This window comes from Rhincodon typus, chromosome 38, assembly GCF_021869965.1.
Source record: "Rhincodon typus isolate 14 chromosome 38, sRhiTyp1.1, whole genome shotgun sequence".
Taxonomy (NCBI): Eukaryota; Metazoa; Chordata; class Chondrichthyes; order Orectolobiformes; family Rhincodontidae; genus Rhincodon; species Rhincodon typus.
The window spans coordinates 2,467,361-2,485,577 of record NC_063369.1 but is presented as its reverse complement, the minus strand read 5'-3'; the positions used below and the strand labels follow the sequence as shown (position 1 = coordinate 2,485,577).

General features: G+C 45.2%; 1 protein-coding gene across 1 annotated transcript in view; it reads right to left on the bottom strand.

Moving 5' to 3' along the window:
• Positions 1-17,001, bottom strand: part of LOC109926582 — a 30,863-nt gene extending 13,862 nt beyond the window's left edge. Inside the window, exons 1-9 of the mRNA XM_048617792.1 lie at positions 16,855-17,001; positions 15,621-15,791; positions 14,688-14,764; positions 13,566-13,673; positions 11,942-12,065; positions 11,308-11,386; positions 10,421-10,550; positions 9,103-9,266; positions 5,908-6,188 (exon numbers count right to left, since the gene is read on the bottom strand). Of these exons, the coding sequence (XP_048473749.1) occupies positions 5,908-6,188; positions 9,103-9,266; positions 10,421-10,550; positions 11,308-11,386; positions 11,942-12,065; positions 13,566-13,673; positions 14,688-14,764; positions 15,621-15,791; positions 16,855-17,001 (1,281 nt within the window). The remainder of the gene's footprint in view (positions 1-5,907; positions 6,189-9,102; positions 9,267-10,420; positions 10,551-11,307; positions 11,387-11,941; positions 12,066-13,565; positions 13,674-14,687; positions 14,765-15,620; positions 15,792-16,854) is intronic.
• Positions 17,002-18,217: the final 1,216 nt, after the last annotated feature.

The window sequence follows — 18,217 nt, the reverse complement described above, 5'->3', positions numbered from 1 at the left end:
CTCCTCTGCACCCTTTCCAATGCTTCCACATCCTTCCTATAATGCGGTGACCAGAACCGTACGCAATACTCCAAGTGCGGCCGCACCAGAGTTTTGTAGAGCTGCAACATGACCTCATGGCTCCGAAACTCAATCCCTCTACCAATAAAACCTAACATACTGTACGCCTTCTTAACAACACTATCAACCTGGGTGGCAACTTTCAGTGATCTATGCACATGGACACCGAGATCTTTCTGCTCATCCACACTACCAAGAATCTTACCATTAGCCCAGTACTCTGTATTCCTGTTACTCCTTCTAAAGTGAATCACCTCACACTTTTCCACATTAAACTCCATTTGCCACCTCTCAGCCCAGCTCTGCAGCTTATCTATGTCCCTCTGTAACCTGCAACATCCTTCTGCACTATCCACAACTCCACCGACTTTGGTGTCATCCGCAAATTTACTAACCCATCCTTCTACGCCCTCATCCAGGTCATTTATAAAAATGACAAACAGCAGTGGCCCCAAAACAGATCCTTGAGGTACAGCACTAGTAACTGAACTCCAGGATGAACATTTCCCATCAACCACCACCCTCTGTCTTCTTACAGCTAGCCAATTTCTGATCCAAACCGCTAAATCACCCTCAATCCCACGCCTCCGTATTTTCTGCAATAGCCTACCATGGGGAACCTTATCAAACGCTTTACTCAAATCCATATACACCACATCAACCGCTTTACCCTCATCCACCTGTTTGGTCACCTTCTCAAAGAACTCAATAAGGTTTGTGAGGCACGACCTACCCTTCACAAAACCGTGTTGACTATCCCTAATCAAATTATTCCTTTCTAGATGATTATAAATCCTATCTGTTATAATCTTTTCCAACACTTTACCCACAACCGAAGTAAGGCTCACTGGTCTATAATTACCAGGGTTGTCTCTACTCCCCTTCTTGAACAAGGGGACAACATTTGCTAGTCTCCAGTCTTCTGGCACTATTCCTGAAGACAATGACGACATAAAGATCAAAGCCAAAGGCTCTGCAATCTCCTCTCTAGCTTCCCAGAGAATCCTAGGATAAATCCCATCCAGCCCAGGGGACTTATCTATTTTCACACCTTCCAGAATTGCTAACACCTCCTCCTTATGAACCTCAATCCCGTCTAGTCTAATAGACTGTATCTCAGTATTCTCCTTGACTACATTGTCTTTTTCCTGCGTGAATACTGACGAAAAATATTCATTTAGCACCTCTCCTATCTCTTCGGACTCCACGCACAACTTCCCACTACTGTCCTTGACCGGCCCCCATCTTACTCTAGTCATTCTTTTATTCCTGACATACCTGTAGAAAGCTTTAGGGTTTTCCTTGATCCTACCTGCTAAAGACTTCTCATGTCCCCTCCTGGCTCTTCTTAGCTCTCTCTTTAGGTCCTTCCTGGCTAACTTGTAACTCTCAAGCGCCCTCACTGAGCCTTCACGCCTCATCTCTACATAAGCCTCCTTCTTCCTCTTGACAAGAAATTCAACTTCTTTAGTAAACCACGGTTCCCTCGCTCAACCACTTCCTCCCTGCCTGACAGGTACATACTTCTCAAGGACACGCAGTAGCTGTTCCTTGAACAAGCTCCACATTTCAATTGTGCCCAGCCCCTGCAGTTTCCTTCTCCATCCTATGCATCCTAAATCTTGCCTCATCGCCTCATAGTTGCCTTTCCCCCAGCTATAACTCTTGCCCTGCTTTATATACCGATCCCTTTCCATCGCTAAAGTAAACGTAACCGAATTGTGGTCACTATCACCAAAGTGCTCTCCTACCTCCAAATCTAACACCTGGCCTGGTTCATTACCCAGTACCAAATCCAATGTGGCCTCGCCTCTTGTTGGCCTATCTACATACTGTGTCAGGAAACCCTCCTGCACACATTGGACAAAAACTGACCCGTCTGAAGTACTCGAACTATAGCGTTTCCAGTCAATATTTGGAAAGTTAAAGTCCCCCATAACAACTACCCTGTTACTTTCGCTCCTATCCAGAATCATCTTTGCAATCTTTTCCTCGACATCTCTGGAACTTTTCGGAGGCCTATAGAAAACTCCCAACAGGGTGACCTCTCCTTTCCTGGTTCTAACCTCAGCCCATACTACCTCAGTAGACGAGTTGTCATCAAACGTCCTTTCTGCCACCGTAATACTGTCCTTGACTAACAATGCCACACCTCCCCCTCTTTTACCACCTTCCCTGATCTTACTGAAACATCTAAACCCCGGAACCTGCAACAACCATTCCTGTCCCTGCTCTATCCATGTCTCCGAAATGGCCACAACATCGAAGTCCCAGGTACCAACCCATGCTGCAAGTTCACCCACCTTATTCCGGATGCTCCTGGCATTGAAGTAGACACACTTCAAACCACCTTCCTGCCTGCCGGTACACTCCTGCAACCTTGAAACCTTATTTATGACCTCACTACTCTCAACCTCCTGTACACTGGAGCTACAATTCAGGTTCCCACCCCACTGTTGAATTAGTTTAAACCCTCCCGAAGAGCATTAGCAAATTTCCCCCCCAGGATATTGGTACCCCTCTGGTTCAGGTGTAGACCATCCCGTTTGTCGAGGTCCCACCTACCCCAGAATGAGCCCCAATTATCCAGGTATCTGAATCCCTCCCTCCTGCACCATCCCTGTAGCCACGTGTTCAACTGCTCTCTCTCCCTATTCCTCACCTCGCTAGCACGTGGCACGGGTAACAAACCAGAGATAACAACTCTTTGTTCCAGCTCTAAGCTTCCACCCTAGCTCCTTGAATTTCTGCCTTAAGTCCCCATCCCTTTTCCTACCTATGTCGTTGGTGCCTGTGTGGACCACGACTTGGGGCTGCTCCCCCTCCCCCTTAAGGGTCCCGAAAACACGATCTGAGACATCACGGACCCTGGCACCTGGGAGGCAACACACCAACCGCGAGTCTCTCTCGTTCCCACAGAATCTCCTATCTGTCCCCTAACTATGGAGTCCCCAATGACTAATGCTCTCCTCCTCTCCCCCCTTCCCTTCTGAGCAACAGGGACAGACTGTGTGCCAGAGACCTGTACCCCATGGCTTACCCCTGGTAAGTCATCCCCCCCAACAGTATCCAAAACGGTATACTTGTTTTTGAGGGGAATGGCCACAGGGGATCCCTGCACTGTCTGCCTGTTCCCTTTCCATCCCCTGACTGTAACCCATCTACTTTTTTCCTGTACTTGAGGTGTGACTACCTCCCCGTAACTCCTCTCAATTACACCCTCAGCCTCCCGAATGATCCGAAGTTCATCCAGCTCCAGCTCCAGTTCCCTAACACGGTTTCTGAGGAGCTGGAGTTGGGTGCACTTCCCGCAGATGAAGTCAGTGGGGACACTAGTGGTGACCCTTACCTCCCACATTCTACAGGAGGAGCATACAACTGCCCTAACATCCATTCCCACTGTTCTGAATTCCCAAACAGACAAATTTAAAAAAAATATACTCGTAGCCTTACCAAATCAGCGCTCAGAACCTTTTTTTTTGGTTAGAGGAGGAGGATGGGTGGGAGACACTACCTAGGTAGTGTTTCGGGTAAAGCAACCGCCCAAATATATTACCTCACTTACTCCAAAAATGGAGTCACGCGAGGTAAAACTTTTATAACCGAAAAGCTCACCTTCCCAGGCTGCCCTCGCGCTTCCTCCCGGACTCCCGCCGCTGAAACAACTGAAAGGCACAGCTCAGGGAAATCAGTTATCTTTGTTTAAAAGTTGTGAAGCTTCCAGACCGGAAGTATTTGGTTAAAGACATAGTTTTAAGGACCATCCTTAACGTAGAAGAGAGATGAAGGAGGGAATTTCAAAGTCAGACCCCAATTGTAGAGCAATTATAAGTGGGGATGCATAAAAGGCCAGAAAGTAGATATCACAAAGGGCTATGGGAGGTAAGAGGTTATGAAGATTGGGAAAGGCAAAGCTACTGAGAATTTCAAAATGAGAATTTTCAAGTTGCTTGAGTAGGAGCCAGTGTAGGTCAGTGAGCATAAGTGTGATAGGGAAACGGAGCTAGCAAGATAACGAGTAATAGAATGAGTGAAACCAGCAGGAGTGTGTTGGAATAGTAAAGCCTCGAGGTACCTAAGCCACACCTAAAGGCTTCATCAACAGAGGAGCTGGAACAAGGACTGGGTTGCGGTGTTACAGAGGTGGAAATGTGCAAGCCTTTACTGATGGTATAGAATATAAAACTAGGTTCATCTCAGTCAACAAACATGACAGCAAGTTGTGAATGAACTGGTTTAATCTCAGGCTGTTATTAGGGAGAGGGATGGTGTTGGGAACTGCTGGAACTAAATAGCAGCGTTTGACTGTAGGAGGCAGGAGATTATAATGGTTTTTATGCAGACCAGCCTTGTGAATCACAGATTATATTAACCATCAGAATTCCACAGGAATACCAATCACCTGTTGGTTTCTGGAGGAGAAATTCTGGGTGATACATTGACAGTGCACACGTGCGTGTGTGAATTTTACACGACTGGCTTTATCTACCAACTCCCACCAGGAGAATTGTGAACTGGTACATAATCGACACAAGCTGCAATGTGACCAGCTTGGCAGAAAGAGTGTGTCACAAAGTTGGTGGAATCGATGCACCGAGGCTCTAATTCAATCATCAGGCTTCCTCTGCCCCCATTACCCTTACCCCAACTGGCAGGCTGTATTAGAGAGCAGTAACTGGGATGGGCATGAAATAAATCACAGGGAGCCCTGATGCAGAGATGACCAAATGGACACAATACGATCATCCAGAAGATCACTGACTGCTATAATCCCATCAGCCTGGGCATCAAAACAGACTGGAGACAAATTCTACCAGTACTGATGGTCATAGAGAGCTGGAGCTTTATCTGAAATTGTGCATATGCTTTCGATGCAACCTCTGTTCACTCACTTATATTAACATCATAATCCCACTGGGAACCAGAAACTTGTCTGAACCAGTGCTCGCTCACTCAGCAGCTAGAAATGCCCAGCGATGAGTTCAGTTAGAACATCTTATCGTCTCCGGGATGTTTACTTTCAAAGTGTCAGATACGAAGTGAGGTTTGCTTTGAAGTTTGTCCCCTTACAATATTTTTTCCTCAAAAAACTGTCTGTGACTGAGTCACAACCCTCTCCACGGGAGAGACAGGGACAGAGCAGAACGCTCACTCCTGGATTCCCACCAACACCCGCCTACCCCTGGATCTCAGTACCCTCCAGCCCTGTGTGCTCCCTCTCTTGTCCTCTCCACTCAACTCAATCCCACCCCTATCACATTTACCTGCTCTTCAACACCTTTGTTCAAATAGGTAGAGGAAGAGCACAAGATGGCCTCATGGTGTAAGTATACAGGTGACTCCTGATTCAGAGACTCTCGGAAGAAATAGCTCATAATTCCCAGTGCAATCTATTGGAAGTCCTTTCTGAAACATCCCTAACCCTATTGCAGCAGCAATAATTCTGTGCAGTTCCTCTGTTCACCTCCCATTGCTGCCAGAGACTGGGTCCCAGTTACAAAGCATTTTTTTCTCAGGGGGAACAGAGTTCCAAAAGGACCTCACTCCAAAAAAAAACCCAACATTGAGCCATGAGCATCAGATTTATCATCACCCAACTCCCATCCAAATAAACAAACAATAACTGCTGTTGGTGTATACTTTGTTCTTTAAAACTCCTTGTCTCCCTTTCTGATTTATATTCTGTGGGATGGAGAGTTTCTAGGACTAAATCCACATTCCTGCCCATCACTGGATAAACCAGAGCTTCTGATGTGGCCTACAAACTGGAGAAACCATTACCTAAATCAAGCAAAATTATTTTTATTGTACAGTGCAGTCTTTGGTTTTATTTTCATTTTCTGATCAACTTTTCATTTTGCGTTTCCTCTGAGGTTGACCTTTGGCCTTAGAACTCAGGCCTCGATGAGCTTTACCCTTGAGTGTAGAGCCCATGAATTTGGAGTTGATCAGGTGAGTCCCAATAAGTCGGTGCTTCCTCCCTTTTATCTCCCTCTTTTTGCTTCTGCCTGAGTCTGAGCTGGTGGCCTTCTTGCTGGGTGCTTTCTCAGGACCCTTAGCCTGCTTCCTGACCAATTGTGGGGATTTGTTCCTCTTCCTTTTTCCCTGCAAAGCTCCTGGAAATAGATCTGAGGAAAAAAATGCAAATCAGTTCTGAAAAACATAATGCCAACAAGGAAAAAAATAAATGTCACAATTGATAAACCGTGCAGACAAGTTAACAGGATCCAGTGGAGTGCCTTTTACTAACTCTGTCCCAAACAGTGTCTGCTCCATCTGCGACACATTGTGATAGCACATGTCTCAATGGGATAAAGGGAGATTTGTGTGCGCTCTTACATCAATACTGTATGCCATTCAAGAAATATAAGGCCAACTTTAACCATGAATCTGCAGGATCAGCTGGAACTATGGGTTAAAATGAGTACCACACCCCATTTCCAAGGCAAACAAGTGAGATTAAAATCGCTCCTATTGTGTTCTGCCTTTGTTGAACTACAAATTATGTTAACACCCTTTGAGTTGTTTATTATTCATTTTCGCGTTCACTCATGGACAGTTCTGTTAAAAACCCACAGACATTATACATTTCTGGAATGTTTCTCTATCCAAGTGCCAGTCACTGCCATGGGTTTTTACAATGACCTATTCTAAAAGCAGGCCCACATAAGATTGCAGAAATGAGCTGTGTCAATCACATTTGAGTGTATTCAATGTAGCCACAGAATGCTACTTAAATCCAAACAGTTGGCTGTCAGACAGAGCATGTGGATAAGACCCCAAGACTTGCTGCCTAAGAACTGCATTCCCTTTTGTTCTTGTGCATACATTGAAGGCTTCAAGTAGAAAGTAAAGTTTGTAAATGACCTTTGTAAAGTTAAATTTTATTTTTGTTTAAAATATAAAAGCAATGTACTTTTGAGGCAGCATAGCTAAAAATGTTCCCAGGAATCTGTTCAGCCAACAGCATGAAGTTCATATATTGCTCATTGTTCGTCATCATTTTGGAATTCATTGTTATGGGTAATTACAGTTGCTTTACTTCTAACTGACCTTTGGTTGTAGAGAACATTCACAGCAATGAAGGTCACAGATTAATGTTGGTGATAAATTATGAAAAGACAATGCAGGTTTAGGGAAGGCTTCAGAATAAAAACTTGACATGATCACGTAAGAGACTAGAGAGCTTTCTCTTTTGCAATGATAAACTGAAATGGAAGCTGAACAGCTGTAACTCATATATAATGAGAGTTTAAAGGAACACAGCAGGCCAGGCAGCATCAGAGGAGCAGGAAAGCTGACCTTTCATTTTCTGAAGAAGGGTCCCAACCCAAAACGTCAGCTTTCCTACTCCTCTGATGCTGCCTGGCCTGCTGTGGTCCTCCAGCTCGACATGTTGTTGTCTCTGACTCCAGCTTCTGCAGTTCTCGCTATCTCTATTACAATGAGAATTTTGCAACTTAAAAACCAAGTGCTGCATTTTGGAGCTGTGTGGTGTAGTGTTGTTTTTGGAAACCGTGAGAGGGAGAATTTGAGGCTGAGCGGTGCTTGGAGACTTTTGAGTCAAGGAAATTCTGCCTGACAACAGCACTGTGATTGGCTGAGCTGTAATGCATTAAAAAACTACGAGGCAGCAGAGAAAAATATCCATAGCCTGTGAACTGAAAGCATCCAGCTCCCCCTCTCCATATGGAGAAACAGATAGAAAAAGAACAAGCAGGCTTAAAAGAAATAATTCTAACAAGACCTAGGTCTACCTGATCAGCCACTGGAGGAGCATTTCCTTTTTGCTAAAATCAAAACGACTGAGAGAAAATAGCTTAACAATGGCCTAGACTTTTGACCTTTGGAATTCCGTTTACTTCTCAATTCTTTTTTCACCCATACTGTGTTAAAACTATATGACTTTTGTCTGTGTTGTGATTAAGCATATGTAGATTTGGAGTTTTGAAGGAGCTCAATTTAAATTGTATAGTTGGAGATTAGAAATTCTTGCTTTTCTTTGTGTTTTGTTAAAGTGTGACAATAAACTGCTATTCTTTACTATTCCTGTAGGTACCTGGTATGAACTGTTTTTGTCCTGAGTAGCCATCAGTGGAACAAATAGATCAACTTGGTGGTTTCATTGGGATTTTATACATTCTATTACAGCTTGTATAATGAGGTATAATTATCAGCCACACTTCCCAGCGCAGCCATAACAATAATAGTTGAAATTAATGTTCCTAAACATTAATGAAGATACCTGACACTGAAGGAAAGAGGAAGGTTTCTGTTTAATTTTGTGACTTGACCCATTATCTTATATAGATTGGACCAAGAGATCCCAAACAAACAATGAATTTCTGCAGCAGACAGGTAGCAGGTTTATTTAAAACCAACACACCCAAGTCTCTGATTGACATAAAGACCCAAAACGATCATTAATTTCCTTTAGGAAATCATAGATTATAATAGAATTTCTACAGTGTGGAAACAGGCCCTTCAGCCCAACAAGTCCACATCGATCCTCAACACATTCCACCCAGACCCATCCCCCTATAACCCACCTGATCTACACATCCCTGAACACTACAGGCAATTTAGCATGGCCAATCCACCTAGCCTGCACATCTTTGGACTGTGGGAGGAAACCGGAGCACCCAGAAGAAACCTATGCAGACACGGCGAGAATGTGCAAACTCCACACAGACAGTTGCCCGAGGCTGGAATCAAACCCAGGTCCCTGGCGCTGAGAAGCAGCAGTGTTAACCACTGAACCACCATGCCGCCCCATCTGCTACCTTTACCTGGTCTGGCCTCTTCACAACTCCAGACCCAGAGCAATGTGAATGAGGCTGAAGAGCCCTCTGAAAGTGACAACAAACCAGTCAGTTCGAGGGCAATCAGGGATAGGCGACAAATACTGGCCCTGCCAGTGACACCTACATCTCATGGAAGAAGAAAACAAAACAAACGTCGGCTTCACGAGCTCTGCTGATACTGTCAAAGGTGTTCTCTCGTCAAACATCAGCAATCTTTGATAAAGTGAAATAAACTTACCGTCATCTGGCTCAACGCCAACCTCTTGGCGATAATACTCTCGGTCTGAGTCACTGTTATCCTGGTCACTCTGAATCCCCTTCTCCTCAGTGCATGGGTCCTCAACCTCCTCTTCGTCTTTGTCACCCTCAACATTCTTCCCCATTCCAGCCAGACTTCTTTTCCTGAAATAAAGATATGAAGATGAAGGATGACGTTCCTGATTTTCAGTCCAGTTGTGATCCATTTCTCTGAGCCAATCTCCCTGCAGCCTCCTACTCAATGCTCCCTCTGCGCTGCTTCTTCCTCACTCTGTCTCACTCCCTATCAGGATGTGTTAGCAACCTCACTGCCATCACCCACATACTGATACCCACAACCTTGGTGTCTCTCAGTCACTAACACTCCAGTTGCAGCTCCTGCACTAACGGCTGGCCACATCTCATTGACATTCCTACTCACTTTGTTCACCCGACCAGAAAGTGAGAGTGGAAGGAGAGATTGGATGGAATTAATTATTATATAAACATTGGGTGCATTTAGATTGAAAAACAGATAGATGCAGCAGAAGTTATTTTTACAGGGTCTAGATTATGACAGATCATTTGCTCTGTCCAAATGCAAATTTAGTCTACAGGATCGAGTGAGTGATCCAGCGATGGGAGCAAGTGATCAAATCCAATACAAATTAGATGGATTTTTTTTTTTTTACATAGGGACAGGAGCAGGTCATTCAGCCCATCAATCCTACCTGCCATTCTAGATTATGGCTGATTATTGACCTCAATGCCATTTCCCCACACCATCTTCAATCCATCGGGGTCATTAGTCTCCAGTAATTTATCAATTTATGTTTTGAACCTAGTCAATAATCGAACTTTCACAGCTCTCTAGGGCTGGTTCTAGAATTACAGGGAAAAACATCTGATCTAGGTCCACCCTGTCATGCTGAGTAAGGATTGTGTAGAGTTACATGAGATCACCTCTCATTCTTTAAAACCTTACAGTATACAGAACTAGTTTCCTCAATTTCCCCTCACAACACAATCCTGGCACTGAGAATGATCCATAACTCCATTACCATTTGATTATGTGATTCCCAGAGAGATCGGGAGGGAGTTACTTGGGCTGTCACTGTGTACAGTCCCCATGTTGAAACTAAAGATGTGGATCAGTGGACTCAGGAACAAGAGCAAGCACAGATAATGGCACACTCCTGAGGCAATGATGGCCTGGGTCTGCACTGCCAGCGTGAGAGTCAGGAGGTGATGTAGCTGGTGCCAGTGGAACAGTGCTCCAATGGTGGTGGAGCGTGAACATGGAGGGTGGGTTCACTCACTTGTGCAGCTCACGCTCCCTCTGTTTGCGACGAATGTCTCCTTCTTGTTTTTTGCGTCTTTCTTCTTTCAGCTTCTGTCGTTTCTCTCGCTGCTGAAGTATCTCTTGGAGTTCCTCCTCTGTCTTTTGGACTGGGGACAGAAAGATTGGATACATTACGCAGCCATTTGTAAACACCACCTTCTTGAAAATACTGTTTACATCTCTGGCTTAACGGGAAAACCCTTACAAACTTAGACCCATTATTTACCTGACAGCCCTGCAGTGAGAGGACATTTGACCATGAACAGTGTCACAGCAAAATAGACAGTGTATTCAGTGAACAGGGGCTTTGAGAGCACTGCCTACTGGACACTACGGTGCTCCCAGCGTTGGCCTGACATCACGGGGTGTGTCTGGGATCTTCCTCTGCTCTGGGTTGCTGCAGGACCAACACGTGGAGCCACTTTCTCTCTAAACCCCTCAGCACCACAATGTCAGTCAGTTCTTTTAGGGAACAACGTGAGCAAGGCTCAAAAAGGAGATTTTCAAAAACAGACATGTTCCCACCTCTGGCCTCATCAAAGCATCAAGTCCCCACATCCACAACAGGTAACTACACCCACCCCACCTCCCATACCGACAGGTGAGCCTGACCCCTGACCCTACACCGACAGGTGAACCTGTGACCCCTGCCCCCACACCGACAGGTGAACCTGTGACCCCTGCCCCCACACCGACAGGTGAACCTGTGACCCCTGCCCCCACACCGACAAGTGAGTCTGACCCCCTGACCGACAAGTGAGCCTGTGACCCCTGAACCCACACTGACAGGGGAGCCTGTGACCCCTGACCTCCTCGCCTATAGATCAATGAACCCATAGCCTCTGTCCGTTCACTGATACTTACTGAATGAATGATACATCACTTGTCCATCACACATCCCCTCCTGAATCTTCACCAGCTCCAGGGACAATCGAGGGCCAATCTAAAGGGTGGGATTGCACAAAGAGGTAGGGTTAGAGTTAACATGAACATTGCTGCCAGCCTGAGCCTGTCCCCTCAGGTCTGAAATCAGAGTACAGCTGGATCACAGTGAGACAGGTCACCACGTCTCTAGTTAACATGGAACCTCAGCTTTAGAAGCCTGAGGCTAGGACACTGGCTGACAGCCCCCACACCCTCTCGTCGCCATCCCCGCCGAGGGCAGTGACAGCAGGCAGCAATGGTCTGGCAGGGGGCGTTGGTTGTGTCAGCACACTCCTGATGTGTAACCTGGAATGGTCTGCTCAACGGTGGCTGATACATTAATTAATTGCCTGCTCCCCTACAGTGTAACAGATACTGAATGTCAATGGAGAAGGTTCTCAATGAAACTAACTGCCAACAGAGTGCAGTTGCTCCTATCTGGGCCACCTGACGAACAGGAGGGTGGAGTTTCTAGCAGTCAGGCACAGCTCCTTTCCCAGTACTCAGGCTATCCTCCAGATGGGGCCCAGGCTCCGAGAGGCTGCAAACAGAAAGTGGACCCACTGGCACTGACCTCGGTGAGTCGAATGGCGCTCTGCTGGGCTTTCAGGTTCCCCCGGCCTGCATAGACCTGCGGCAGCTCCGTTATGTTGTGTTCGCCATCCTGTTCAGCTTCACTCTCAGACAGATTGGCACCCCTGCAGTTCAGACAGAAGGAAATTGCTCAGGATCTCGCTTTATTAAGGGGAGATTGGGATCAAGCACACGACAGAGCCCAATGAAGGACCCAGTGAGAGAGGGGAGAAAAACTAAAGCGGCACCAAGCTGTGGTTTAGACTCAGTGGACTGTTAGTGGATAAATACCCTGACAATTCTGTGGTTGAATGTGAGAGGATGGAGAGAGGGAGATAGACAGAATGGCAAATCCAGAGGGAAATCAAAGAGAAAGTTATGTCATTAAACAGCCAGGAAACCTGAGTATCTGTGACTCAAACTGGCAACACGCGAGTGTGACCATGTGCCTTACACCTGCACTCTCATCCAGAAGGCCAGTCAGTGAAGGACACAACTAAAGCCAATCTTTAAACAATTTTATAGCATTTACGTACAAAGTTATACATCACAAGCTCAAACATCCTAACCCCAAAGCCACAGTTTCACGTAGTACCAACGGGGAATTGCAAGGGAATGCCGACCATCCACATATAATTAATACAAAGTTAATAATCCAAACCCTTAATGAGCGGGAGCAGGACGTCACTGAATACAACAGATAGCTCCTGCCCCATACAGACAGACTGCTAAATACCAGAGCCAACAGAACTAAAGCTGAGGGGTGTTTAATCATCTCAGTGACGGTAGCAAAGTCTGCAACCTAGCCTAATAGACTCTGTTTTTTCCTAAGAGTCTGCCAATATACTTCCAACAGAAAAGAAATTTCTTACATAAGGGAATAAAACAAATGCTATTACACCAGACAAAAACAATTGGAATGATCTCGTTACAAACATCAGAAAGATTTATCTCTTACAGATAAATATCACTTACAGACGCTTCGACCTCGGTGCGTCCTCCCTATCCCCACACTAAAGCGCCTTGCTCAGCTGGAACAGCTCTCATTGATTTATTCTGGCATATTTCTTTACATTCACCAGATAATATTTCTTCAGCAAATCTCTCTCCTCAAGGTCCTCAAAAACAAACTGCCACCTCAATCTATTGTTTAATGAGGGCTCCCTAAACTCATGTCTTCAACAGCTGAGCTGGACTTTTCTACCTGACACCCCCACAGCTATCTACTCACTGACTTCAAAATAACTCACAACCTCTCCCCAGCCCGGATCACTTGAAAATTGCTAATGACACCACTTCTGCTGTTATGGGCCTCTTCGCCCAGTATAATCCAACTTCTGACCCTCTCTCTCTGGTGGCTGTAAAACTCAAGTCATCAAATATCTTCAAAACTATCTCCGCACACAGCTTGCTGGTGATTGAGCTGAAACCACATGGTTTGATGAACTGAAGACTCAAAATAACTTGGGACCTTTTAAACAAAAACAAACCAGATCTACAGAGAAATGAAAAACTAAAACAGATTTTCCTTTCCTATTAGAATCTAAATTCCGAAATAATGATATCACGAACCTTGCTAACAGGGCTAGCTCGAGACAGAAAGGTTGTGAAACTCTGTGACTTACTTCATCAGCAGATCGCTGATATCTTCAAATCTGCTCATGTTCGGGAACTTCTCCTGGAGCAGCTTCTTCACTCCCCGGCTCATCCCAACAGGAATCACTTTAATGGAGCTGCAGACAGGAAAGATAAGCCCATTACAAACAAGGTTACACAGAAGGGCAAGAAGCCATTCAGCCCCAAAAGCCAGCTGTGTTAATAAATCAGAGTCGATCTGTCTAATCCTCTTAACTCAATAAATAACTAACCAACCACAGCCTTGAAATATTCAAGTGACCCTACACCACTCAGGGAGGTGTTGTCCTCAAGGCACTATACAGCAAAACATCTTTGTTCCAGTCTCAAATCCCCTTGCGATGAAAGCCAATGTATAATTCACCTTCTTAGTTTTGCTGTACCTTTGGACAAGCTGTTAGTGACTCATCCACAAGATTTATGTTCCCTTTGGACATCAATGCCTCTCCAATCTCTTGCCATTGAAGAAACTTTCTGTGGTTCTGTATCTTCCCCTGAAGTGGACAACTTCACATTTATTCACATCATATTCCATCGGCCATGTTCTAGCCTATTCACTCACAAATCTCCTTGATGCTCCTTTGCAACATCACACCCCAATCCTCCTCCCCTTCATAAACTCCATCTAGTGCTGTGCCTTCAATTTGATTGGGTGCTTATATCCAAATCATTGATAAGATTTGGGAACACAGCACTGACCCTTACAGCTCCCCATTTGCTACAACCCGTTCATTCTCAATGCTTGTTTTTGCTCTGTTAACCAATTCTCAATCTATACACATCATCCGTAATCCCATGTGCTCTAATCTGTTTACCTACCTGCTGTGTGTGATCTTATCAAAGGCCTTCTGAAAATTCAAATACACATCTAACAGTTCTCCTCTATCTACGCTATAAGTAACATCCTCAAAAAACACAAGTTTGATGAACATGATTTCCCCTTGACAAGTGCACATTGACCCTGCCCAATCAGATCCCCAATCCCCACTCGCGAGAATCTGTGGGTAACTCATTGATACTCCGCACAGCCCAAGACTCGGGGAATAATCTCCTTCTCCCACACCCGTCTTCAAAGCGGTAAAGCAGGGCTGAGACATGGGATGTTCACTCACTAGTGTCTGATGTCGACCATCTGTGTACTGGAGTTGTAATTGATCAGAACACACCTTTTAACAGTGTTCAACCCGACCTGTAAAGGAACCGACATGACAGGGTTAGGGCACAGGAAACAGCAATGCAACGCACTGGACAACACTGCTTCAACGTAGAACTCAAACAGGACATCTGCACAGCGTTAGATTCAGGCACCGCAGTAAAATCCACCCAGACTGGGCATACAGATCCTGGCCAGCAAGCACACTGCACAGCAATTAGCATCACCAGTCCAATCAGTTTGATTCTTTCGCCGAGCTCAGGGGACTGAGAGTAAATACAGAGATACTGCTGACGTCTGGATCAGCACAGATCAGCAGCAGAAACATGGTGCTGATGGTTTTCATGAGTCAGTTTTACAACAACTTGCACTTACACAGTGCCTTTACTGCTGTAAAACACCCCAAAGTAATGAGCCACAAAAACAGATATTGGTGCAGGAGACTGAAAGCTTGATCAGAGAGAAGGGGGTGAAGGTGCATCTTAATGGAGGGAAGAGAGAGGGGAGAGAGCGCGAGAGGGAGCGGACAAGAGGGTGAGCAGCAGAGCGGGAGAGAGAGCTGGAGAGCAGCTGAGCGAAGTCGGGGGGAAGAGGGAAGAGAGCAGAGAGAGAGACAGAGCACACGAGAGACAGTGCGAGTGAGGGAGCAAGAGAGAGAAGATTCCAAAGGCATGGCTGTCAATGCTGGACTCATGTGGTTGACTCTTAACTGTCCTCCGGCAATTAGGGATGGGCAATAAAATAAAACCTCAAACTGATAAGACCGAGTGAGAATTGGAGAATTTCATTTATTTCCGGTCTGTCCCTCCCAAACTGCCAGGCCCCTTCCCCTGCACCACACACACGCACACACATCCACACCACCCCCTCCAAAAAAAAACCATGCTCCTACCTTATAGACATTGATCGATGGGAACATATTCTGGAACACAGTCGCCATCAGCTTGATGTGCATTCCATCGCCTCCAAAGTTACTCAGCACTAGTAAAGCATGATGGTAAAACTGTTGCTCATGCATCCGGTGTCTCTTCAAGGAGGAGACCACGTCTTTCACCAGGGAATACTGGGAAAGACAAGAAACACAGGGTAAACCTGGGGAAAGTGGCTCAGAATGTTTCAAACCCCTGAAGCCAGCGGTGATGTAGTAAGAGCTAGCTTGAACTTTTACCCAGAAGTCAAGGGCATTAGACCAGAGAAAGGGCCCGTGGGATCTCATGATGAGACATTCGAGTGCAGCTGATCAATGAGGAAGAGAATTGGTCGGCCAAATGGTTAAATCCTTTCAAATCTGAGAATCATAAATGGGGGAGATGGAGGCAGGGCCAGCTGGGGTGGCAGATGGTGGGGTTTCTCTGTGCCAGGGTTGGGGTGAGCAGGGTGAAGGAAGGGGGGAAATAAGCAGGAGAGAAGTCTGGGTCAAGGGGAGGGAAGCACTGGACAGGTGGAGGATACATACTGTGAGCTGTTTTGAACAATGTTAAAGGACCTTTAGCTTTCACACAGGCTGTCGGTCAATGTAACAGGGGCTTTGATTTACTAGCTCGTTTAAAGAAAGAGGGCCTCAGACAATGTCACACTGCCCCAGTCCTGCACTGTGACATGGGCAGGCTCAAATTAGGTCCAGATCCTGGACTCACCCCATGTGCTTGGGGCTCAAACCAAAAATCACGTCTTTGGAGGTCAGTACACAAAAGGCTTCCCACAGAGATTGAAAGGAGCTTAGGGCACTCCAACAAGTCAGCAAGCTGAGCGAAATACTCTTTACTAAAGATGAATAATACTGACAAAACACACTTCAGACAGTGAATGACTAAACACTAAAGTTAATACTATTCAATTTCCTCAATCCCAGTGATCACATGATCCAGTGATGATAGAGATCTCAGTAATCACAGGGATCAATCTCCAGCGATCAGTCTTTAACAATCTGGTTAGATATCCAAAGTGGATTTGACAAGATAATATCAAGACTGAACAATTTAGCAATTCGTTCAATAACTTATTTGGAAACTATCTGCCAGAGAAATGATACTTGGATTATCAGGTGTGTGCCAGATCAGAGCTGCACTAGGGGCCACTGACCTTACAATGAAGCTGCGATAGGAAACCTGAATAGGAACACTTACTTGGTGCACTTTGAACGTGAGTGTGGGGCCTCTTGGTAAACGGGCAATTTTCTGAAGGATGGTTGGAAAGAAAAAGCAAGTCAGTAATCTGAAGACAATCCCACACACATACATGTCAAAAACATTTTCCCAGCCCAACATCAACATCGCCTCTAAGCCAAGACAGGGCAGCAGATGGTTAGTTTCCAGGGCCTCTGTTAAACTGATATTGCAACTGGATGTCAAGATAGCAATAGCTCCTCTTCCCTCCAGCAGGGTACAACAGTGTGACAGTTTCTGTAAGTTAGTGTGACTTTATTTTATAATGTTTCAATGTGCCTTTCATGACCATTTCTTTAAGCTACATTTTAGGGGTAATTCTCCACTGATAGTGTTTGGAATGGGATGATATTCCCATTGCAACACAGAACCAAGTCAATTCACCACCTGGTGGTTGAACTGGACTGGTAGTTCTGAAGGGGTCTCGGATCTCAGTAAAGTGCGGTAGAAATATACTCAGAGTGCCACTGGATTCTGTCTTCACAGCTTTTGATTAGTGATGAAAGGTGTCTTTTGATTTTGCATCATCTCAGTTTGCATTCCCAAAGTCAAATTTCTATTTATATCTTGATTTAAAATTTCTTCACTAACATCTACATTGTTGAATGGTTTAACAGGGATCTATTAGCAGCTTCGTAGATATCTTATTTCAGACTAATTTTGTCCCTCATTGATTTTCAAATGATAAAAGAATTATTAAAAGTTTTAACACCTATTATTGAAATGTTCTTTTCCAGTAATCTATTGATGTAATTTATAAAACTGATTGATAATAGAATGCATTGGTATTATTCCAGTGCAGTATCTGTCAGTGGATAAACTGATCAGCAAACAGCTGAGTCTGAGAGATGACCTAATCAAGCTCTGTGAAGCAATGACAGGTTTTGCCCAAGTTTCCTCCGGAGGGGAAGAGCAGAATTAGAAGCCATTAACAGAAGATGGGTCACCAAGCAATCACATCAGGAATTCAGGAGAAATGTCTTCACCCAGAGAATGGTGGGAATACAAACCTCACTCCCACAGGGAGGGACTGAAGTGCATTGTATGGGGAGAGAAAGCATTTGCGGGGCAAGATGTTAGAGGGCCAAGATAAAGAAGAGATGGGAGGAGGCTCGAGGAGAGCAGAAACACCAGCATGAATTAATTGGCCCAAATGACCTGTTTCTAAGCTGTACATTCTGTATCGTATCAGGAATGTGCTGAGTTGTAATCCCAGCAGGGAAAGTTAGAACATAGAACATTACAGCGCAGTACAGGCCCTTCGGCCCTCGAGGTTTCGCCGACCTGTGAAACCAATCTGAAGCCCATCTAATCTAAACTATTC